This window comes from Micromesistius poutassou (assembly GCF_964030765.1).
Source record: "Micromesistius poutassou genome assembly, chromosome: 8".
NCBI lineage: Eukaryota > Metazoa > Chordata > Actinopteri > Gadiformes > Gadidae > Micromesistius > Micromesistius poutassou.
In genome coordinates this window covers 19,109,087-19,132,172 of record NC_140278.1, presented here as the reverse complement: position 1 = coordinate 19,132,172, position 23,086 = coordinate 19,109,087, and the positions used below count along the sequence as shown (strand labels likewise).

Genomic DNA, 23,086 nt, shown 5'->3' with positions numbered 1-23,086 from the left:
GAGAGCAGAGACCTAAAAGCAAACTAAAAAAAATAAATAAATAAACTACAGTACTGACACGAGTAATAAGAATAAAATAAAAAAATATAATCATAACTGTAATGTGTAAATAGTCAATATGTAGTGTCAAAATGTAACCGTAAACAGACATTTGTATACAGATGTTGACTGTTGTAAAGTGGCACAATGGTGAGCTCAGGAGTTCAGCAGAGTGAACGAGGGAGTGGGGGGGGGGGGGGGGGTGCCATCGGATGCAGTTCTGCTCCCTGACACTAGGGGGCGGCGGCGGCGTCTCATCAGGCGGCAAGTGTTTCCCTCGAGACCAGGTACCTCTCGGCGGCGTCGGAGGAGGTGCACGCGCCGCCGCACCACACGCAGCTGCCCGTGGTGACGTTGCAGGACTCCGGCGTGGCCAGGAGGCCGCAGGGGTCGGCCGGCACCGTCAGGGTCAGCAGGCGTCCCAGCGTCACCCCGTTGAAGCCCCCCGACAGGAACAGCCGTCCGCCCAGGCCGGTCATGGCCAGAGACACCGACTGGTTCACGGGCTCGCCCACGCCGGGGACTGGGGACCGGTGAGGAGACGTTGGAAAAGGATACGTTTGGGACGAGTGACAACTAGCCCATACTTCTTTCAGATGCGTGTCATTAATGAGCAGATTGGGCCTTTTGGTAAATGGTAAATGGTCTTTTATCCAAAGCGCTTTACAGTGTCGACTGACATTCACCCATTCATGCACACATTCACACACCGACGGGTGGAGTCGACCACGCAGGGCGACAGCCAGCCAGCCAGCTCGTCAGGAGCAGTCAGGGTGAGGGCGTCTCGCTCAGGGGACACCTCGACACTCTAGCTTAGGAGGATGCCGGGGATCGAACCAGCAACCTCGCGGCTACCAGCCAACCCGCTCTAACCTCCTGAGCTAATGCCACCCGAGTCTTTTGCTCAAGGACGCAGGGCCGCGGGCAGACTGCAGAACAAGGAGGTTTCCAACCCACCACCTTTTTCCACTAGGAGTCAAACACCCTAACAACTGCACTGTCCTGCCCCCCCCCCAAGTCTGAGCAATGCAATATAGTTTCTTTTTTTGGACCGATGGATACTAGAGTACGGCGACGTCCGGCGGAATCCAGATGCGTACCTGCGTTGATCCAGGTGTTACAGTTGATCTGGTAGAGAGACACGGCGTTGCTGTAGTCCTCCTCCTCGCTCCTCCCGCCCACCACCACCATGGTGTCCTTGATGAGCGCCGCGGCGTGGAAGAAGCGGAACATCGGCTGCAGAGAGGAGACACTAAGAGGTCACATGGTCCGCTTCCTTCTGCCCTTATATAAACAGATAAGTACAAAAAAAAGTAGCTGTGTAGCACATCCCACCTTCTGGCCAGGTGCGGGACAAATAAAGTAGTATAGAGCGAAGGAAATGTAATGTCCGCAGCAGCACCATTAGGTCGAAACGTTGCTGTTGAGTTTTTCATTAAATTAATATGGTAGCTTAAGCAGTGCTGTGGACATTACATTTTTTTTCACCTTATAAACAGATAGCCCAGACCCCACAAACCTAAAGGGGGAAAGCAGTGTCTCTAGTGGAAACACCATTTAATGAAATGACTTCCACTGACACAAACACCGCCTGATTATATCACCACCACACAAATTTGATAAACATGGATGCCGCCCCGGTGGTCTCGACCGCAGTGTGTTGCTGCCTCTTGAACCCCCCCAAGATGGGAACCCGGGGCGCGGGGGGGGACCTGCCTTGTTGCCCTGGGAGGGGACCAGCAGGGACCAGGTGAGGTTGGGGTAGTACAGGCTGTACAGCTCCCCCGAGGGCTCCACCGTCTCCACGTGGAAGCGGTATCCGCCGAACACGTACACGGCGTCCGTCTGCTCGTGGTAGACCGCCGAGTGGCCGTAGAGTCCTGGGGGGAGGGACGGGAAGTACGTCAGACAACAGGCTGAGGGTTCAGTCATGGGTTTGGGCTTTTAGAAAAATAACTAGTGCGGTCAGTTAAACGCGTTATTAACGGCGTTAACGCAAACCCGTTTTAACGGCGTTCGTTTTTTTTAACGCAAGATTAACGTTTTTTTATTTAATTTTTTTTGATGGACAGTGTTACATTGTCTGAGAGATGATTTGCTCCGAGGGTGAATGACTGCTCAGAGTGAGAATGTTAGTGTGAAATTTAACACTACAGTATATGGCAATGTTGTTTTCAATAAAAAAAACATTTGCACAAAGCAAGCCGATCCACTTTTCCATGTTGATAAGAGCATTAAAATGAGAAAAATTTAATGGGACAAAAAGAAATCAAGGGACATTTAGAATAGATAAAAATGTGTGATTAATTGCAATTAATCACGAGTTAACTATGACATTAATGCGATTAATCACGATTAAATATTTTAATCGTTTGACAGCACTAAAAATAACCTCAGTTCATTATTTCCGCCTAAAAATGTCAATCCCATCTATTCCTCTACATCAATTGTGTTAGTCCTGTCTAGCTCAGCTGGTTGCGCTCAGCTTGGCATTCATTTTGTCAGGGTAAGGGGTTTCATTCCCGCTGGGGTCACCCTGATGCAAAGAAGGTATGCAGTCACGGTATTGCATTGACGCTTGGGATAAAAGCTATTGACTTTAGATCGGATGTTAAAAGTGGGTGTAAATCCATCCTCCTGACCTGTAGGGGGCGTGCCGATGTGCGGCGTGACGGTCCAGTTCCCAGTCTGCACGCCGAACTCCAGCAGTTGGTGGTTGAATCCGTTCTGTGGCGAGTAACCTCCGATCAGGAGCACCGTGGCTTCCCGCCGCACTGTCAGCGTGTGACCCGCCAGCTGGGGCAGTATCGAGCTCTGGAGAGGAGGAGGACGGCGCCAATCAAACCGAAAACGTTAATCCATCCTTCTTCGTCTAATCCCGGTGTGGCGTCGCTGTCGACAAGAGTCGGCCGCTCACCTTGTACTCCCTCCAGACCAGACTGCTGAGGTTGAGACTCCAGGTGTCCATGGCGACGCCCTTCTGGGTCACCCCGCCCACGACCAACATGAAGTTGTGGCTGGAGCCCTGGCCGCCGGAGTGAGGGTCCATGTTGGACAGCAGGGCGGCGGCGTGCTGGTAGCGGGGGACGGGGAGGGAGCCGGCGTCCAGCGAGCTCGTCAACATCTGGGTCCACTTCTGCTCCGCTACGGCGTATCTGAAACACACCCGGTGGGGGGGGGGAAGGGGTCAGGGCCCATGAGCAAACTGAAGAACCACCATTCTTTTAAACATTTGACATGGGTTACATGAATTCCTCATAAGCAGTGTTGGGAAGGATACTTTTAAAATGTATCCAGTTACAGAATACGTGACCAAAAATGTAATTTGTAACGCATATTACAATACTTCCACGTTGAATTGCATTTTATAAGTGTAGGAATGCGCCATAAAATCCTGCTTACTAAACAAGCCTATTCTGGTGTGCTCCAGTTCCAACTGGCTGAATGTGTTGGGCCCAAGTCTCCCTGAAAGCGCACTAGATTATATAATTTGCTGTAGAGGAACAAAAACTATAAGGGTATGTTTATGCAACAGAAGACCAACAGACGAATTTTGAGAGAGAGAGAGAGAGAGAGAGAGAGAGAGAGAGAGAGAGAGAGAGAGAGAGAGAGCGAGAGCGAGAGAGAGAGAGCGAGAGAGCGAGAGAGAGAGCGAGAGAGAGAGAGAGAGAGAGAGAGAGAGCGAGAGAGAGAGACATAACGCCGGTACATGTATTCCGTTACTCCCCAACACTGCTCACAAGCATAATTATAGGATAAACATTTTAAAAACAAGAGCTCGTATTTTTGTTTTTGCAACACATGCTTTGCAACGGTTTCCCTGCCTGGTCATTACAGCACTCCTCCTCCTGAGGTCTGATGAGGTAAACCCACCCTTCTGGTAGCTTCCATTTACCTGTACACATTTCCCAGGATCCCCTCAGAGAGCGAGAGGCCCCCGTACATCCAAAGGTTTCCCAGGGGCCCAGAAACGAGAGAGTGGCCCATTCTGTGGAGGAACCTGTGAGCCTGGTTCTAGGGTACAAAACACAGCATCGCCATAGAAAAAGGTTACCGCTCCACCGTCCACAAAGACTGTAAAGCGTACGTGATTCAAACATGGGTGGAGGAGGTGGGGGGGGGCTGTGAGGGGGGCCCCCCCGAGCGGCGGTCCTACCGCTTTGAGCTGCGTGTCCAGGAGGGTCTCCCACACCAGGCTGCTGGGGTCCAGGGGCGCCGAGCAGTCTGACCCCGCCCAGTTCTCCGAGCACACACACACCCCTGAAGGCTGAGAGGACACAAGAGACGTAGAACCGTTACATCACAGCGCTGCTCTTGGCTACATGGGTTCATGCAGTAGGTTCCCTCATGATCGCCGTTCATTAGAAAAGTAATGTTGACAATGTGGTAAAGGTTTGAAAGTATCCAATCTAAATCCCACCGCTCCCTTTAGGCCTTCCTCCAATGCCAGGAAGGTAAACAGACGGGTAAGCTATCCAATCATTTAATTTGGGCCGGATTTAAAGAGTGGACAGGGTTTTAACAGACCTGCAACAGCCACAGATGACAGATTTTTTGATTTATGTCGTTATGTAAAGAGGATTTCAACAAATATGACAAAAAATACTTAAATTAAATGTCTAGCCTAGCTTTGACTCAACTCACTAAACTCAGGTAATCTAACTGGTGTTCACTACTGACCCCCAGTAAATGGTCCTCATTTATATAGAGCTTTTATCCAAAGCGCTTTACAGTGTTGACTGACATTCACCCATTCATGCACACATTCACACACTGACGGCGGAGTCAACCACGCAATGCCGCTCGTCAGGAGCAGTCAGGGTGAGGGCGTCTCACTCAGGGACACCTCGACACTCAGCTAGGAGGAGCCGGGGATCGAACCAGCAACCTTGCGGTTAACCAGCCAACCCACTCCAACCTCCTGAGCTAATGCCGCCCCCCAGCAAAGAAACCACAACTCCCTCTCTTACCAGATTACAGGATCCTCTTCCCTCCGTCTCTCCGCAGTCCTGAGGGCACAGGGGCCGGTCGCAGAGGGGCCCCCCGTAGCCCTGGGGACACTGGCACAGGCCTCCCTGGCATTGGGCCCTGGCCTGGCACACGGGGGCCCCGTCCTCCATGCCCCTCTCGGAGCCCCGCGGGCAGCGGCGCACCCAGAAGGAGGCGTTGAAGCCCTGGGGCGTGGCGTCAGACACGTTGGTCTCAAAGTAGACCGAGATGATGCCTGGAGGAGGGGGGGAGGCGGGGGGAGGAGAGGGGGGGAGGGAGAGGGGGAGAGGGTGAACAGGAGATGGGGGAGGGGGAGAGGGGGAGAGGGTGAGCAGGAGAGGGGGGAGGGGGGTGGAGAGGGTGAGCAGGAGATGGGGGAGGGGGAGAGGGGGAGAGGGTGAACAGGAGAGGGGGGGGGTGGGGGGGGGGTGGAGAGGGGGGAGAGGGGGAGAGGGTGAGCAGGAGAGGGGGGAGGGGGGTGGAGAGGGTGAACAGAAGACAGGGGAGGAGAGGGGGAGAGGGTGAGCAGGAGAGGGGGGTGGAGAGGGGGAGAGGGTGAGCAGGAGAGGGGGGTGGAGAGGGGGAGAGGGTGAGCAGGAGAGGGGGGAGGGAAGAGATTGGTGGTGTGATTGGGGGGGGGGGGGTCTGTTGAGTCATCAATCAAAGCTTTTTGGGGGAACTGCACAGTGGGTGCCGCGTGTGTAAAGCAGAGCTCTGGGGGCCCCTGGGCGGGCGGCTACCTGAGGTGGCCTCCACGGTGACGGGCTGCGTCCTGGTGGTGCCGCAGAACGCTCCGATCAGGTTCTTGTCGGGGTGAACCACGCCGTTGCCCAGGAAACGAGGAAGGCCGTCAAACACGTAGACATAGGAGCTCTGACACCAAACACAAAGAAACACAAAGAATACAAAAGTGCACTTCTCGACAGCTGAGCCTGCCGCGATGAGACAAACCAAGGCCTGTGTAAGTACAAGGGCAAGGATCCAACACTACGGGGTCGGTACGGTGAATCCTAACCTTGGCGTCGGGACTAGGGATGGGCATTTTAAGAAATTTCCTTGATCGATCATCGATAAAATTAACAATTATCGATCTGAAAAAATCCTGTTGGTAGACAAATCAAAATACTGCATGTTTTTTTCAACGATGCCTAGGCTGTGCTTGTCGAAAGAAAAGACGAACAATGGGCTCTTAAGGCCAATTTACACCAGAGCTGTTTTAGACAGAGCTGCTTTTAGTCGGCCGTCAGACAGCCGCCTTCAGCTAGAGATAGAATTCCATTTAAACTAGTGCACTGATTTACACCGGCAGCGTTCTACGCCCGTCTCTACTTTCAAGCGTTTCTGAAGCATTTCGGTTATGATGTCATCTGATGAATCTTGAAAACATAGCGAAATAAACGGCGGCGGTGTGAATTGATACGCCTACGTTACGCTCACGTCTCTCTCTCGCCTGCGGTGTAAATTCCCAGTAAGACACGGGAAACAATTCAAAAAGACAAAATATGTATTACAGAATAAGAACTTATCGCCAACAATAATCATACAAACCAGTTTAAGGGATAAACTACTTAAAAAATAAATTATAAATGTAGGCCTACGCGCCGAACAATGAACCTATGGCGCTCTTAAACGTTTGCAAACAATTAAAAAAGACAATCTGTATTCCAATTCCAATAAGAACCAAGGAACAGCCAAGCAACGGCTTGGCTTGGCTGTTCCGTTCTCACACTATGCAACACAACCTCCTTTTGATCGATGAAACTATCACGTGATCGACAACATTATTAACGATCAATCATCGATCATCAGTTAATCACGCCCATCCCTAGTCGGGACCCTACCCTTTCTGACTTAAAAGCAAATGAAGGGTCCCGCAAAGACCACATACTGTACACTCAAACAGAGTGATTTTGGGGTGACAAATGGTTGAACAACTGGGAGGTTATGAGAGCTCTGGACGGGCGGGGGTCTCTGTCACTCACGGCGCACTGTGTGTGGGAGTCCGGGTGCAGCGTGAGGGCCACGGGGGGGCAGAACTGGCCCTCGTTGCAGGGCGCCAGGTTCTCCGTCGTCGACAGGACCCACAGGCAGTGAGAGAGGCCCCCCCTCCCCCCGGCGTCCCCCCGCCAGCCCAGGGAGGAGGACAGGGGCAGCGGGGAGGAGGAGGAGGAGGAGAGCAGCACAGAGCGGCCCTGGCACTGGCGGTAGCACGTCCCGTTGTTACTGGATGGGGGGGGGGGGGGGAGCCAAAGAGAGATGGACCGACAGAGATGGAGAGAGAGAGAGAGAAAGATTGAGATAAGCGACCATACATGTTTTTTTTCTCCATTATACATGACAAGGCAGCGTAGGAAGCTAGAGATGAGCGTGTACCTGGGGTCTCCGTAGTAACCGGGCAGGCAGGTCTCGCAGTGCGCTCCCTGGGTGTTGTGCGTGCAGTAGCACTGGCCCGTCTGGTTGTGACAGTAGCCCTGCAGGGGGTCCCCGTGGCCGTTACACTGGCAGGGAACGCAGCCGCCGCCGCTGCCGGCCAGGGCCAGGCTGAAGCTGCCCGGGCGGCAGTGCTCGCAGTGGGGGCCCGTGGTCCAGTCTGACAGGGGGGCACACAGGATGTGGTTGTTGAGAACGAGACATGCTTCTCATTATGTTTATCATCATTATTTAGGATATGTTCCATCTTATGGTGGAAATGGATATAAGTATTGACCCTCTTAGGTATATGTAGGTGTGTGTATATATATATATATATATGTATATATATATAAATGTATGCATGTATATGCAAAAACACACTGATATAAGATGAAGCTTCTGCCCCTACCCTTTGGTTACGACCAATTAAAATGCATTCATTAATTCATTCATTCATTCATCCTTGCCAAAGTGACTTACGCAAAACTCTTTTGAATTCACCGCTATTCTAAAGCCCGTGCTCCAAGTAATACTTCCATTTTTTTGACAGGCGATTCAACAAAGTGCAAAGAGAGATACCGCTTAATGACATTGACCAGCACTGTCCGAAATGAGAAGACATGGTCTCTAGATCTAGTTCTATCTGGACAGGATCAACCCAATCTCAATGTTTTCTCGTCTACATCTTTGCCTGTGCCATTTGGTTTGATGTGATTCTCTGCGATTGCGACACACGCAGCATCACACTCCTCCCTGGACCACACGGGGCTATGCTCTGGTCCGCCCCGGGAGCGCCTTCAGGCTGCCGTGTGGACGGACTCACCCTGGCACTGGTCACAGATCCCGGGGGCCGTGATGCAGGTGGAGTGGAAGTTGCAGCCGCAGTCCACGTCGCACTCCACGCCGCTCAGCACCAGCGTGGCGGGGTCCGACGTCCAGCCCAGGGAACACTCGCACTCGAAGCGCGGGCTGCCGCTGCACCGGCCCTCGCGGCACTCGTTGTAGCAGCTGTGGGGGGGGGGGGTGCGGGATCGCACGTGGATACGTAGAGAGCCATGGGTACACAGGTAGGGAGCAGGGATGCAAGAAAGATGAGAGGACGCCGCAGCCACATAAAAGGTATTTCTGTGACGATTGATCCCTATTGGAGGCAGGACGGTGGTGAGAGGAAACCGTAGAGTTCCAGTGGTTAGGGTGTTTGAGTCCAAGCTGAAAGGGTCACGGTTCAAACTCAAACAGCATTAAAGTGTTGCTGTGAATAAATGTGTCTGCTAAATAACTAAATAATTACAGTAAATAGTAGAGCTGGGGGATGTGGAAAGATGTATTATGATGGAAATAAGGTGTCCTTTTACATGACATCATTTTATCAATATCAATATATGCTTATGAATTTAAAATACCATTATAAATCGTCTACCTGTGGGTAGAAACGGTATCAGACTAAAACTGGTTTTCCGTTCTCTTTGACGTTTCAACCCTCATAGTTGATTATTTGAAGCGCGTATCCTGCCACCCATTGTGATTCAGATATACTATAAAACGTGGTAGCATGATACGTCAATATCTTTCATACATGACCACCCGACACCATGCGAACACGCTAAAGGTTAATATGGAGGTACCGCCTGGCCCCTGGCCCTGGAGTCAAAGCTGGCACGCAGCGTGGTGCGGGCGGGCCCCTTACGTCTGGTTGCAGTGCATGGTGCCGTCGCCCGTGTAGCCCCGCTCGCAGTGGCACTCGTAGGCCGTGGGCGTGTTGACGCAGGTGGCGAAGGCGTGGCAGTTGTGGAGGCCCAGGCGGCACTCCTCCACGTCGGGGCAGGTGGGGTAGGACCACACGCCGTCCTCCTGGTCCTCCCCGCCCAGGTGCTCCAGCTCCATCTCCATCTCCATGGGCCGCGGCGGGGCCGAGGTCTGCGGCTCGGGGCTGGGGGGGGGAGCGGAGGGAACGCACCGGGGGGGGGTCAGACAACTCGGAGGCCCTAGCTAGCCTAGCCTAGCCTAGCCTAGCCTAGCCTAGCCTAGCTAGGGCATCCGTGGTCTACTGATTAAGGAGTTGGAATTTCCCCCAAAAAGGGACAATAAAGGATAACTTAACTTAACTAAGCTGGGATGTAGCAGGTGGGTATTAACTCAATCACTTGTTTTTCTGATATCTTCATGAAAACAATCGGCAAAATGTGGTACAAAGTGTGTGTGTGTGTGTGTGTGTGTGTGTGTGTGCGTCGTAATAGTGACGGTATTGTTACAATGTAGTAATAACAAAGTGTGTTACTTTGCAGCGCGTGCTTCAGCCACCGCCATGCTGCAGTTGTAGGCAGAGGAGTCGTCGATGCCGGCCCAGTCCCCTCTCAGACACCTGGGGAGAGAGGACAGAGGAAACACAACGCCACTGAGAACCTGATACAGTACACAGGATATACAGTGCCAGATTAAAACAAGTTTGAGAAATATAAGGGAAATCCCGAATGGCACATACTGTATACATAAATATCCAATAGTAAAAAAAGTAATATTGCAACGGGACATACACAGGAACCATGATGGGTGGCTATTTCCACATCATCATCATCATCATGAAACACCTTTATCTGCACGAACACTTACTTTCCGATGGTGGGGTTGTTGTGGTCGCCGCACCAGCCACACTGGAAGGTGCGCAGGCAGTCGCTGCACGTGTTCATGGACGCGCACTGCTTACACTGGGGCACCGAGTGCACGCTAGCCGAAGGAGGAGACGAGGAGGGGGGGAGAGAGATGGGTTTATGAGGACGACTTTACTTTTTTCTTTTTTTCCTCTTTGTTTACATTGCATCTCTGTTTACATTGCATTTCTGGAACTTCCAGAAATGCCACTTTATAATTTACACTTTATACATTACACTTTATAATTTACAATTTACACTTTTTTATATTTTATAACTTATAATTGATACTGTTTATACCGTCTATTTTGTTTGCCCCATTTGTTGTTGTTTGTTCTGTTTGTCTTGTCTTCTCCTTACTTTAGCATTTTGTTTAGCATTTTCCCTTAGTGTCTACTTTTGTTGTATTAATACTTTGTATTCTTATTGTATTCTATTTCTTTTTTATTCTGTGTTTTTCTACTGCTGCTGGGCTATTGCAACAAACAAATTTCTCTTACGGGGGGGATTAATAAAGTTGCATCATATCGCATCGTATCGTATCGGCTGGCTGATGTGTGGAGGGTCAGAATCCCCAACGCTGCATCCCAAACACGCTCCCAAAGTAGACCCGCTGCAGAGTAGGAGTAAAGGCGTGTGTGGCCATCCAGGTAGCGTTGGTTTTTTTACCTGTCATACCAGTGCCTGCACTCTCCGTAGGGGTACTTGGTGAGGTAAGCAGCAAAGTAGAAGCAGGCCTGGGCTGACTCACACCACGCACACTGGCTGGAGTTAGACAGACACTCGGCACACGACCCTCTCCTGCACACAGCGGGGCGGGAGGGGGAGGGAGGGACATTGTTAGTGTAGTGCCTCTTTTGGGCATTAACAAGGCAAACGCTGTTTGATTATGCAACCGTAGGATTGCTGAAAATCGCTGCTGTTTTGTCAGCTAGGTGATCTTCCTGAGTAATAGTTAAATATAAAATGAAATAGGAGGTTTACAAGGCAAAGGTGAGGATAAACACAAAATATGAAGCTATCCAGACTATTGGGAGATTATTTGTCCAATCTTTGTTGAGTCTAGGTGAGTGTTCAACTACTACATTACTCACAATCTGGCAACCGGGAAATGACAAACGCATATGCCAAAATGAAATATATGGAAAAAAAAACAAACAGATATTTCAGTAATTTAATGTAAAATTGTGCCAATCATAGAACGGTGTGAAGTAAACTCTCGAACCAGTGTAGGTAAAATAAAAAAAAGATGTTAAGTACTTACTGGTTACAGACTTTAGGACAGCCCCCTGGGTCACGAATGGATCCATCCAACCTTCCCCTCCGGCTGCACTGGTAGTCCCCCTTCTTGCTGGAGTTGATCTGCCACTCACAGTAGGGGTCCTGCAGGGACACGTCCACAGGGCCTCAGTGACAAATGAGACCTTTACAGCATCCTATCCAAAGTATACCTTGGACGGTACCATCATTTCTCACACACACACACACACACACACACACACACACACACACACACACACACACACACACACACACACACACACACACACACACACACACACACACACACACACACACACACACACCTGGGTGCAGGCAGAGCAGTCCCTGTACTCTTCGCACAGGGTGCAGTGCTGGGGGGCCAGCAGCAGGTGGCGCTCCCCCTCCCCCTGCTCCTCCAGGCAGGGCTGGGGCCCCGAGCGCAGCAGGCAGCGGGCCAGGGAGGGGCACCAGCCACAGGACTGGTCCGACAGGCAGGCCAGGCAGGACGTGTAGGCCGAGCAGGAGCCCGAGCGGTAGGGCTCCAGGAACAGGAAGGAGATCTCCTGCGAAGACGAGAGGCGAGGAAGGAGGTCACAGACTGACCATTGGGAACAGCTGCTCACAGGAAAAGGAAATCTCTCCTAGTAGGTGTTGCGTTAAAAGTGAGCGACCACCGCCTGTATGACTGAACATTGGTATAAGTGCAATAAACTAGACTAGAGTATCAAAACTAAGGAGAGGCGATGGAAAACAAATCACAATGGATAAATACCAGCTCAAATTTTGCTTAGATCATCAGAACATTTGTATTTATTTTATTTATTTAACCATTATTTAACCAGGAGAAAAACCTGTGACCTGGCCAAGACAGCAGCACAATAACCCACATTTACAGACAAACAGTTACAGACAAACACACAGGGACCAAATTAAAACAGCACTAAAAATAAAGCAAATCAAATTCACACTGCAACAATATTAATAGACCGATTTCTGTAACCATCACAAAAAAACACATACACGTTAATGTAACTTCAAAAAACGTCCATAGAAATCGTGTGTACTTTAAGCAACAATGTTAAAGGCTGATCTGTCCTCGGGGGGTCAGTGTCTCGGGGGGGGGGGGGGGGGGGCTGTACTCACACTCCCACCGGGCAGGGCGGTCCGGTTCCAGATCAGCGCCATCTCGCTGGTCTGCCCCGAGCCAGAGTTGTTGAGGTAGCCCTCAGCCTGGACCAGGTAGTGGTTCCCCCGCGTCAGGTTAGGGAACAGCCGGCCCCCGTCGGGACGTCCCAGCAGCTTCAGCTCCTTCTCCTGCTGGGCGGCCCAGCGCCCCACCACCTCCTACACACACACACACACACACACACACACACACACACACACACACACACACACACACACACACACACACACACACACACACACACACACACACACACACACACACACACACACACACACACGACAACCAATCAACACAATGTCAACAACAGATGACACCTGGCCTGGAAAACAACCAGATCATCAAATCAGACTGACTACTGTCGATAAGATATGATATGATTACCCAGTATTTCAGTTGAACAGTATCAAATAAATATTAAATATAATTATAATATAATTATACAATTATATTACATTAACTATGTTACAAATATTTAAGTTTTCTACTTCAATCTAGACATTCTGGAAATGTACAAATGTTAACCGTCCTTGTTTTCTAACTCTATGCGTGTCTGTTCAACTACTACATTACTCACAATCTGGCAACCGGGAAACGACAAACGCATATGCCAAAATGAAATATATGGGAAAAAAAAAAATACCTGATATTTCAGTAATTTAATGTAAAATTGTGCCAATCATAAAACGGTGTGAAGTAAACTCTTGAACCAGTGTGCGTAAAAAACAAATGTACAAATGTTAACTGTCCTCGTCTTCTAGCTCTATTGCGTGTCCCCTCCGCGGCTCTCACCAGCTGGCTGGAGGCGGGCCCCGGCGCCATGCGGGCCTCAAAGTGGAGCCTCTGGATGCGGGCCCACATGGAGACTGTGTCGGTGGGCGGGTGGGCCGGCGGCGGCGCCCCCCACAGCGGGTGGATGAAGCCCTCGGGGAACTGCAGGGCCACGTCCATCTCTGTGGTGGGACTGAGGCTGATGGTGGTGCTGCGGAGGATGGACACCTGGGGGAAGGTGGGCGGGTGGGTGGATGGGTGGACGGGTGGGTGGAGGGATGGATGGATGGGTGGAGGGATGGAAGGATGGATGGGTGGGTGGATGGAGGGATGGGTGTGTGGATGCGTAGGTGGATAAAGGGATGCATGGAAACACATCAACAAAAGCACTATCCACTACAGAGCTAGCAGGTACATTAATTAAATCCTAATTATTATTGAGATAAGAGACCATCTAAAGAAAAACAAATGGCTGGGGGGAAGGAGGAGGAGGAGGAGGGGGAGGTTGGAGCTCTATACGTGCGCAGTGGGAAAACAGGGGAAGATACACGCTTTTAAGATGAAAAGACAAAAAGACGCCAATGCAACGTTCATTATAAATGGGGATAGGGATAAACACAATATGAATAATAATAATGACATCTCATGCTGTGAAAGACGATACAAGCTTTTCTAGATAATAGAGGGTAGGTCCATGCAGCCTGCGTAGGCGGACACAGAAGGTGGGAGCACTGCGTTTGTTGGACGAGCAGCAGCGCGGTGGGGCGACCACGAAGGAGGACGGGGGGGGGGGGGGGTTCGGTAGAGAGCGCAGGAGAGCAGGTGGTGGAACAGTACGGGGGGGGGGGGGGGGGGGGGGGGGGGTGGGGGGTGGGGGGGGGTGGTGTGGGGGTCGGGGGGGGTCGGGGGGGTCGTCCATACCTTGTCCGGCTGGGAGTCGTTGCGGGGGTGCTGGAAGGTGAGCAGGTGCAGTCCCGGGACATCGTTGTCGGTGCGACAGGAGTTGAGGGCGGTGAGGAAGCGGGTACGCTCCCCCCACCAGCCGTACGCCCCCGAGATCTGGTCCACGCGGCACGCACTGCGCTCTGCCGGAGCGGAAGCACACGCAGCGGTTCTCATTGCCCTTGCCGACACCCCCCGTGCACGTGCACAACGCGTTCCCCCTTGGGCCAATTACCGTTCCATTCCCTCCCTTTCATTGTGATAATTCACAGTGCGACCAGTGAGGGCGCACTCACACTAGGCCATCTGTACCGTGCCCGAGTACGTTTGCCCCCTGAAGTCTAGATCGTTTGACTAGTGTGAGCACGCCGTCCGTACTCCAGTAGAGTTCAATCCTGTGGCCTCAGTACACTTCGGAGAGGTGTGCTCAGGCCACGGCACAGATGCTAATGAGCCGACACCTGAGCTGGATGACAAGAGACAAGAGGCAACCGTACTCAGGCCCGGTTGAGATTGCCTGGTGTGAGCACAGGGCCAGCGGCACAGTGCAGGGGACGGGGGGGGGGGGGGGGGGCAATCGTACTTGAGTACGGTACAGGGCAACTTTGCCTAGTGTGAGTGCGCCCTGAATCTCACGGCGTCCCCTCCCTCTCCCTGGGCTCACCTGAGACGGTGAGGCAGGACTCGTTCTGCACACACCAGCCGAAGTCTCCCGGGGCGCGGGCCAGCGAGGCCGGCGTGCCGCTGAACACCAGGCAGGACTGGCAGTCCGACAGGAAGCGGGCCAGGCCCAGGCACCCTGTGCTGCCACACTGCAGGAGGGACGGACGACAACACGTCAGTGGCTGGGTATGGTTCATTGGGAGCCCTATACGGATCCACCCCCATCGTGCGTCAGGGATAGGGTTAGAACAACCGTGGGTCTACGGATGCTTGGCACGAGACACAGAGAGCAGTACACGATGGGGGTCTTAGTTGGTCAATATTTGCTCGCAAACAAAAAGGCCAATCTCGAACGTCAAACTGAATTCATCACGCGGTTACAAGGAGATCAATGGCAAAAACCAAATCGACTGAATATAATTGGGTGTGTTCCGTCTGTCTGAAACAAACATTAAATGAATCAATCAAATTTGAGAAAAGGCCATAATATACAATTAAATACAATAAGTGCTTAAAGAGCCAATCACTGTTTCAGACAGAATTTGAACACAAAAAACAGTTAAAAATAGTTTTAGGAAAGAGTTATCCCTATGGTTACGACCAGCGGCAACATTATGATACTTTGTAAGTACCTTTGTTGTGTAACTGTTATGAGCGTTATAATCAGCGATGTTGTTCATGATCCACCGCACACCATAGTGTTACACAATAGGTGTCCGGGAAGCCTTACCCTCACCCGGACGTGGACATTAAATACATCGCTGCCGTCCACAAAGGCCGTGGCGTTACACAATGTGTCCACAAAAGCCCTTTCATGCGGGACACCAGTCAACCTTTGCCCAGACAGATAGAGTATTATTACGGTCTAATGACCGTTCAGCCCTCACACGGTTGGGTGACATCAGATACATCAAAAGATATTCTCTAGCATTTCTATGAAATAAAAAGCATTTATATGAATAGAAAAGAGTTTCAAAAGGAAAAAAATATACAATACAGTATTTTTCTTGAAGGATCACATCAGGTGTTTGTTTGACCCTTTGAAAATCACAGACAAACACCAAACACTTAGATGTGTTTGGTTATAGGAGTCACATAAAGGGTTGGCTTAGCTCAGTAGGTAGAGCGGGGTTGACTTGTAAACGGAAGGTTGCTAGTTCGATCCCCGGCTCCTCCTAGTGTCGATGCGTCCTTGAGCGAGACACTTAACCCTAACTGCTCCTGACCAGCTGGCTGTCGCCTTGCCGACGCTTGACTCCGCCGTCGGTGTGTATTAACCGTTGTAAGTCGCTTTGGATAAAAGCGTCTGCTAAATGCCCTAAATGTAAACATAAAGGAGCAGATTTAATATTAAAAAATACTTTACCGGATTAAGGGGCTGGTACTCTCGACAGCGGCCTTCACACCAGCTGCATTCTGGGTTCTTCAGACACATGCTCTCATCCGGTGCTTCCTTACAAACTGCATCCTGGGAGACACACGCACATTATGTTTCATGCACATTTTCCTCAATACCTAGTCTGCGCTCTTGAATCGCAGATCGTGCCTTAGCAACAAGCACGTCAACTTCCCCGACTCACCCGGTCTCCGAAGTCACTGCTGACGAACAGCGGAACTTTGTAGGCCACCAGGTCTCCGCGGGCCACCCCGCTGTAACCCCCGGCGACCAGCAGCACCCTGCCCTCCATCACGGTGGCAACGTGAGAGTACCGGCCCCTCACCGACTCCCCTCCCCCTAAGAGAACCACAACAATGGCTGAACGTTAACCACGCCCTCGTATCGTCTGTATCAAGAGCGTATAAATCTCCTGCATGTGACATCATCATCACAGCCTCTCTCTCTCTCTCTCTCTCTCTCTCTCTCTCTCTCTCTCTCTCTCTCTCTCTCTCTCTCTCTCTCTCTCTCTCTCTCTCTCTCTCTCTCTCTCTCTCTCTCTCTCTCTCTCCTCTCTCTCTCTCTCTCTCTCCACTCACGCAGTGACAGCCCCTCCCCCGCGGAGACCCACTGGTGACAGCCCAGGTGGTAGAAGAACAGTTCCTCGTCGTAGCACTTCTCCTCCTGGTAGTGAATGTGGACGTTCCCGCCTGGTTTAAAAATAACAAAAACAAAAAAACCACAATGAGTCAATTGTATTCGCGCCGCCCTCATATCAAGCCTGGTTTGTCAGTTGCCGTGCCATGTGAACTGTGCGAGCGGCGGGAACCAAAAGCCACGTAATCACGGCCACTCTGCAGGGATCATACAGTGATTTGTTTGCGCACTGCTGACATTTCGAAGCTCCGCGAGAACAGTGCCCAAACTGGGTGTCTGCTATAAACGCCGTGGCCGTGCGTGGACGTTCCCGTGCACTTCACCAACGGTGCATCAAAACCACCCATGAAAGGCAGATAGCAACCAGTTTTTGCCTGGACGGTGACTTTAGAGGGACAGGTCAACTCGGCGGGCGAGGCGAGCAATCAGACAAGCGTGGCTAGTTAGGAATGTAATACTGCAAAATGACAGATGTCATCAAGTCAATTTTGAGTCGGCGTTACCCAAAGCTACCACCCAAGCCTTCTTTGTATCTAGGAAACCCCCTGGATCAGTATAGAGTGATACCAAGTAAAAAAAAAAAAAGGAAAGGAAAAAAAAAGAAAGGGCGGGAAGTAAAAGGAAGGGAGAGACGGTTCATCTCCTCTGTCGCACTTGGGTCTACAACTCACCGTACACCACCATGTAGTTTCCGATGACGGTGGCCGAGTGGAAGGCCCTCTCCCTGGGTCCCGTGGCGGGGAAGCGAGAGCGGAAGGCCGTCCAGAAGCGTCGGTCTACGTGGAACGCGTCCGTATTGTTAACCCGGACACTGAACCTGGGAGGGGGGGGGGGGGGGGGGTCTGGTAGTTACCGATGGTGCTTCAAACTGTACTTGTTATTTTTCTCTAATCTCTTGGACTCTTTAGTTGCAACAGAGGCAATTGCTCATTTAATCACTGTGATTGTGAAAGTGTTAATTAAACACTCGTAACCATGAAGAACTAGCATTCGGTATATACACTCATTAGGAAAATAAGGAGGGAAGTTCATCAGTGACAACATCCATAACCACCAGAGTGTGTGTGCGTGTGTGCGTGTGTGCGCATGTGCGCCTGTGTACCTTGCGGTGGTAGGCCGGTGGCCCCCGTAGACCAGCAGCGTTCTGGAGGGGCTGTGGAAGACCATGGAGTGGCCGGCTGTGGCGGGAGGCTTCCCCCCGGTGGCCTGGACCGTCTCCCAGAGCCCGGAGCCCAGCAGGTCGAACCGGTGCAGCGTGGAAGAGAACATGTCCTCCTCCGTACGACCTAGCAACAGGTGAGGAGGTTTCGTGAGGCCGCCTACCTCGGGCCCTCGTGGGGACGAAGGCCTCAGCACGATAAGCCGGCGTCATTTCCGAGATTTCAAAAGGGCCATGTTCCTTATTCAAAAATCACAATGATTCATTAAATGAGGGATAAGTAGTAATTATTACTAGTGTGGCGTCCAGGGCTGTGTGCAGCATGGGATTACCCAGCATGCTGCACGGGAGTTATTATATTACCTTGACCTAGTAGCGTATAAGACAAAACCTCCCCAGGTTTTCAATATTAAAGTGGCAATGGCTAACAATGCTAATCGTGTGCTAGCGCGATGAAAAACAAGAGCAATTTCATAGCCGCGGCTGTCGCTCTCTAGACAATGAACTTTTTTTTAAGTCTTTTTTAATCAACCAAGTACATAATTAGTTTATTCTAAGAAACTCTGGATATAAAACAAATGGTTACACGTCATTTTCTGGTGAACAAAGACTAAATAACTACAAGACTTTTGGACAGCATCGACTGCTTGACCTACCTCCGAAAACATAAACGTAATGATCCACCACAGCCGCCGCGTGATTGGCCAGTTTCGGAGCTCCGGAGGAATGGGATAAGCCGAGCTGCTGCCAATCATCCGGCACTGGGCGGTACATCCAGACATCACTGGCCAGAGAGCCATTGGCCAACTCTCCACCAAAGATGACCATGTTTCCCTTCCATTCCACTGCTGTGTGGGAATGACGAGCTGTCTGTTGAGGACAGAGTAAGAGATAATGATAAAATTATTTAAAAGATTAAAAATTAATTGATTGATGACAAGGGAAAATCGAGATTCAGCATGAAAATGGAAATTAAGTCAAGAATGATACCACTTGACGAGATGGTATTTTCCGGTTTCAAGGATAATCTATTTAGTTTGGTGCTATTTACTTGTTTTGTTTTTATTTGTGAGCCAAGTGACTTACTGGGCAGTGGCCATAGGTCCTGTTGTCCCACTTGTTGGAGGAGAAGTTGTATTTAACCAGGTCCCCAAGGGCTCTGTTTAGGTCAAAGCCTGAAAAAGACAGATAGTATTATTATTATCATTAAGTTCAGAATCTCATTACATTACCGCATAACAAAGCCGGCAAAAATCATACTTGAGAGTTATAAAAAGTATTTATTCAAATCACTCCCAAAAACAATGTATTCTAACCCAACAGGGGGACTATGCAGTTACACGTATCCAAATCATTCCTTAAGTCATTCAGTCATTCAATAAGACCACTTGAGAAATATTCAACAGAATATGTTAGTAGCTTTTGTTATCAAACTAGGTGCATTTGTCCGGGGGGTAGTACGGACGTAAACATTAAACCGATGAACAGATGTTAAACAATCTGAACAAGACAACAGTATGAATAGGTATAGATGTAAAACTTGTATTTAATGTGCTCTATGGCAAATAATAAGCTATGTATGTAAAAAAAAAAAAAGCACTGCAAACAGTTTTGAATTGGATTCAAGTTATCAGTTAAAATCATGTTCCATGTTACCCTGGAAATTCAGAGATCTCGCGAGAGCACAATTTGAATTTGCGCAGCAAGGCACTCTGGGAACCAGCAAAGTAATCCCTCCCCGATGCCCCTCTCCCAGCACATTAACCAATCGCATCAGTGTATCTGCTATAGGCAGGCCAAAAGCGTTGCTGTTTTACCGATCGGATACGGCAAGTCTATTGGTTAGCTCCGCTAGTCTGGATACGTCACCCCTTGTATTCTTCTGATTGGTCGTGGTGTTATCCAATTGCGCGCAGTGATATTTTCAAATGCATGCTTGGGGCCGCCCCTCGAGTAGGGCCATTTTTCAATACTCGTTGCCAGACCCTACAGCTTTCTAGATGTGGGTCTGGATGTCCAGGCTAGTTCCATGTTTCAACATAGATGAAAAACAACATTGTGTTCTTACCTCCAAACAGGTACAAGGCCTTGGTGGGGGAGAGGTAGACCCCGGCTGAGCCGGTCCTGGGGAGCATGTTGGGGTTCCCCTCTGTCACCCTCCACCACTGGCCTGCGTCGTTTTCATCGCGGAGACCCAGCTGGCAGTTCTGACCAACAAAGCCCGAACTGCACAAACAGCTCTCCTTGTTCTGCAAGAGCCCACCCGAAACGAAAGACCCGTCCGATCAGTTGATTCACCACCATCAACAGTTTTATTTCTTGTTCAAATTAACATTTTCAGTTACAAGTAGGGCTGAACGATTTGTGGAAATAATCTAATTGCGATTATTTCAAACCTATATTGCGATTGCGATTTAGTGTGTGATTATTTTTTCTTTATGTTCTGTATTATTCACTAAACAAGCAATAAATCATCGCATTCATCATAGCGCATTCTATTACATCGCGATGTCGGCTTGAATTCGATTCATCGCTTTATAGCCCTAGTTAGAAGTATACTTGGGTTAGAGGTATACTTGGTCCAGTGGCATCCCTTACCAGGTCACATTCGCCGTGTGCAGAGCAAGCCTGGGAGCACAGAGGGGTGGTGCAGTCCGCGCCCCCCCAGCCCAGCTGGCACTGGCACTGGGACGTGGCCAAGTCGCACCGCCCGCGGCCCCCGCAGGCCCCGGGACACAGGGAAAAGGTGTAGGTGGCGTTGAAACCCAGGAGGTTGTAGTTGGCATCACTGAAGAGGTGGAGCAACATCTAGGGGGGGGCGGAGAGAAGGTTGAGAGTACCACCGAAGAAATTGGCAAGTACAACTACATACATATTTGCGATGCATATCATTAATTAGGCAGCTGCAGCTCACTGCTCCGGGTTAGTGTGTGCTTCACCTCACTGTGTGCTCTGTGTGTGTTTCACTAATTCACGGATGGGATAAATGCTGAGACCAAATTCCATGTATGTGTGAGCATACTTGCCCAATAAACGTTGTCTTGTCTTGTCTTGTCTAATAGAGCAGGTGAGGTTTAGGCCACAATCTGCCCCCAGTACCCTTGGCTTTCCTATTACCTTGCCAGACTTGGCCTCCATCGGTTGTGGGAGAGTGTTGCCACTCAGACTAGCCAGGAGGGGACTCTGGTAGGAATCCCCGTCGTACACAAACAGATAGTCGTAGGTGCACTCGGTATCCATGAAGGTGAAGTTCAACACAATCCGATGATTGTTGCTGGGAGCTAGCAGGAAAAACAAGATATGCAATGCAATTATAATTTGGCTCAGATACACTATTCACACAGGTGCTATTTGATTTATGACATGGATTTTAAACTAGATGTATAGCATATTAATTTGAGATTAAATAGTATCTGGTTTTATTTTATGCAATATAAATCCAAATGTTAGTGTATTGATTGTCATACCTTTGATGAGCCATTCACAGTTCCCATTGACAGAGTAGTTCCCCGGACCATCGGTGACATATCCTGGGGGTCCCCTGAGGACCTGCCTGTGGCCCTTACAGTCTCCCGCCCAACATCCTGGGGCCTCTGTCAAAATTAAAATCACCAGAACCAGGGAGACAGGGAGGACAGGGGCCATCCTTACCACCACCTAAAGCAAGGAGCAAAGGGATGAGCAATGACTTCACCAATGGTTATTGAAGCTGTATTACATATATTACATATAATAATCAAACAGTGTCAAAAGGATCTCATTGCTGGGACCAGCCCTGACATAAGAACAAAGATCTTATATTTGTTGTACATTACACTCAGATTGTGCTTTTTTGACATCTTAAATATATCATGATCTGAAGTGGGTGGAATGACACACCCGTGTTGGTTATTATTTGCTACGTTTAGATTAGAAATATGTCATATATCCTGCACAGAATGTGTCAATTCACTAAGTTGAGCCTAGTGTTTGTGTTTGATGCGCAGCAGATCTGTCGGTACCGTTAGCTTCTCCTCCATTGCCACAACATGTAACTGTGATGATATATTTACGTGTTACAGCGGGATATAATTCTATAACAACACACACGTACCGTACACATATCAGTATATGGTATAGTGGTTGCACACTACTGCATTGCAAATATTGCTATGTTTATCCTGAGAGTGCAAGACATAGCTGCAGGCTATAAAAAAAGAAGGCTAGCGTTAGCGTTAGCGGTTACCGTTAACATCAATGCAAAGGACCATTGGATCGGATAGCAATTAAACGTCCTCGTACTCACCAATACCCCTCTCGTTGGTCCAATTTTCATTTAGTTACATTTTCAGACACATCTGAAACTAGATAGCTTGCATGGCGGTTTGTCAGTGCTATATAATGTAGCCACCGCTGGTCCATAAACACTGGTTCGACTGTGAACGAAGGGGCTAGCAGAGGGTAGCTTCTGCTCTAGCTAGCGGTAGCTAGCTTGACCACATCCAGATGCGCAATTGTCACTCAGATGGAAAAACCAGGCATCGGTCCGCTGAATTACACCGATTCAGCGAAATGCAAATATGTCTGCGCTTGGGATAGTCTTAATATGTACCAACAATGCAGCTAATATAACTAATGTCGCTAAAGTTAAAACCAGTATCCGATGTTTCCATTAGGGTCGGGGTAGATGTATCTTGTTTTGGTGTTTTAGCTGGCTACAATCCAGTCGTTACCAATACCAACACAAAAGCCACCGTTGAACATATTACGTGCTTCCACTGCCCTCTGGTGGTCGTACTGTGTATGTTTTCAACATCTGCACAAAATCCAACAAACGAAAACCCTTTAGGGCAGTTTCTATCAATGGTAGTATGAGATATATCTTAAAGAAATGGCTGGGTTTGCATACAGGTTCTTAACTGTATAGCAGTTGAACAAGCCTCGGCCAGCCTAGCTTCAGTTTTGTGAACACTGCATCAATCAATAAGTAGTAAACGAGAATA

The 23,086-nt window shown here is 49.7% G+C and overlaps 1 protein-coding gene across 2 annotated transcripts in view; it reads right to left on the bottom strand.

The window, feature by feature from the left end:
• The window catches only part of megf8 (multiple EGF-like-domains 8), a 36,458-nt gene extending 13,693 nt beyond the window's left edge, over window positions 1-22,765 (bottom strand). For both annotated transcript variants that reach the window (XM_084472023.1, XM_084472024.1), the window contains exons 1-34: window positions 22,390-22,765; window positions 21,572-21,761; window positions 21,222-21,385; window positions 20,703-20,912; window positions 20,173-20,353; window positions 19,191-19,279; window positions 18,761-18,974; window positions 18,048-18,231; window positions 17,617-17,762; window positions 16,888-16,998; window positions 16,494-16,648; window positions 16,280-16,381; window positions 14,915-15,062; window positions 14,230-14,393; window positions 13,330-13,536; window positions 12,495-12,695; window positions 11,675-11,914; window positions 11,353-11,471; window positions 10,758-10,889; window positions 10,051-10,164; window positions 9,719-9,802; window positions 9,128-9,370; window positions 8,264-8,448; window positions 7,402-7,618; window positions 7,011-7,251; window positions 5,769-5,901; window positions 5,010-5,263; window positions 4,196-4,306; window positions 3,935-4,053; window positions 2,957-3,194; window positions 2,682-2,853; window positions 1,756-1,919; window positions 1,140-1,275; window positions 331-562 (exon numbers count right to left, since the gene is read on the bottom strand). In XM_084472023.1, the coding sequence (XP_084328149.1) occupies window positions 331-562; window positions 1,140-1,275; window positions 1,756-1,919; window positions 2,682-2,853; window positions 2,957-3,194; window positions 3,935-4,053; window positions 4,196-4,306; window positions 5,010-5,263; window positions 5,769-5,901; window positions 7,011-7,251; window positions 7,402-7,618; window positions 8,264-8,448; window positions 9,128-9,370; window positions 9,719-9,802; window positions 10,051-10,164; window positions 10,758-10,889; window positions 11,353-11,471; window positions 11,675-11,914; window positions 12,495-12,695; window positions 13,330-13,536; window positions 14,230-14,393; window positions 14,915-15,062; window positions 16,280-16,381; window positions 16,494-16,648; window positions 16,888-16,998; window positions 17,617-17,762; window positions 18,048-18,231; window positions 18,761-18,974; window positions 19,191-19,279; window positions 20,173-20,353; window positions 20,703-20,912; window positions 21,222-21,385; window positions 21,572-21,761; window positions 22,390-22,419 (5,630 nt within the window). In that variant the 5' untranslated portion in view covers window positions 22,420-22,765. The remainder of the gene's footprint in view (window positions 1-330; window positions 563-1,139; window positions 1,276-1,755; window positions 1,920-2,681; window positions 2,854-2,956; window positions 3,195-3,934; window positions 4,054-4,195; window positions 4,307-5,009; window positions 5,264-5,768; window positions 5,902-7,010; window positions 7,252-7,401; window positions 7,619-8,263; window positions 8,449-9,127; window positions 9,371-9,718; window positions 9,803-10,050; window positions 10,165-10,757; window positions 10,890-11,352; window positions 11,472-11,674; window positions 11,915-12,494; window positions 12,696-13,329; window positions 13,537-14,229; window positions 14,394-14,914; window positions 15,063-16,279; window positions 16,382-16,493; window positions 16,649-16,887; window positions 16,999-17,616; window positions 17,763-18,047; window positions 18,232-18,760; window positions 18,975-19,190; window positions 19,280-20,172; window positions 20,354-20,702; window positions 20,913-21,221; window positions 21,386-21,571; window positions 21,762-22,389) is intronic.
• Window positions 22,766-23,086: the final 321 nt, after the last annotated feature.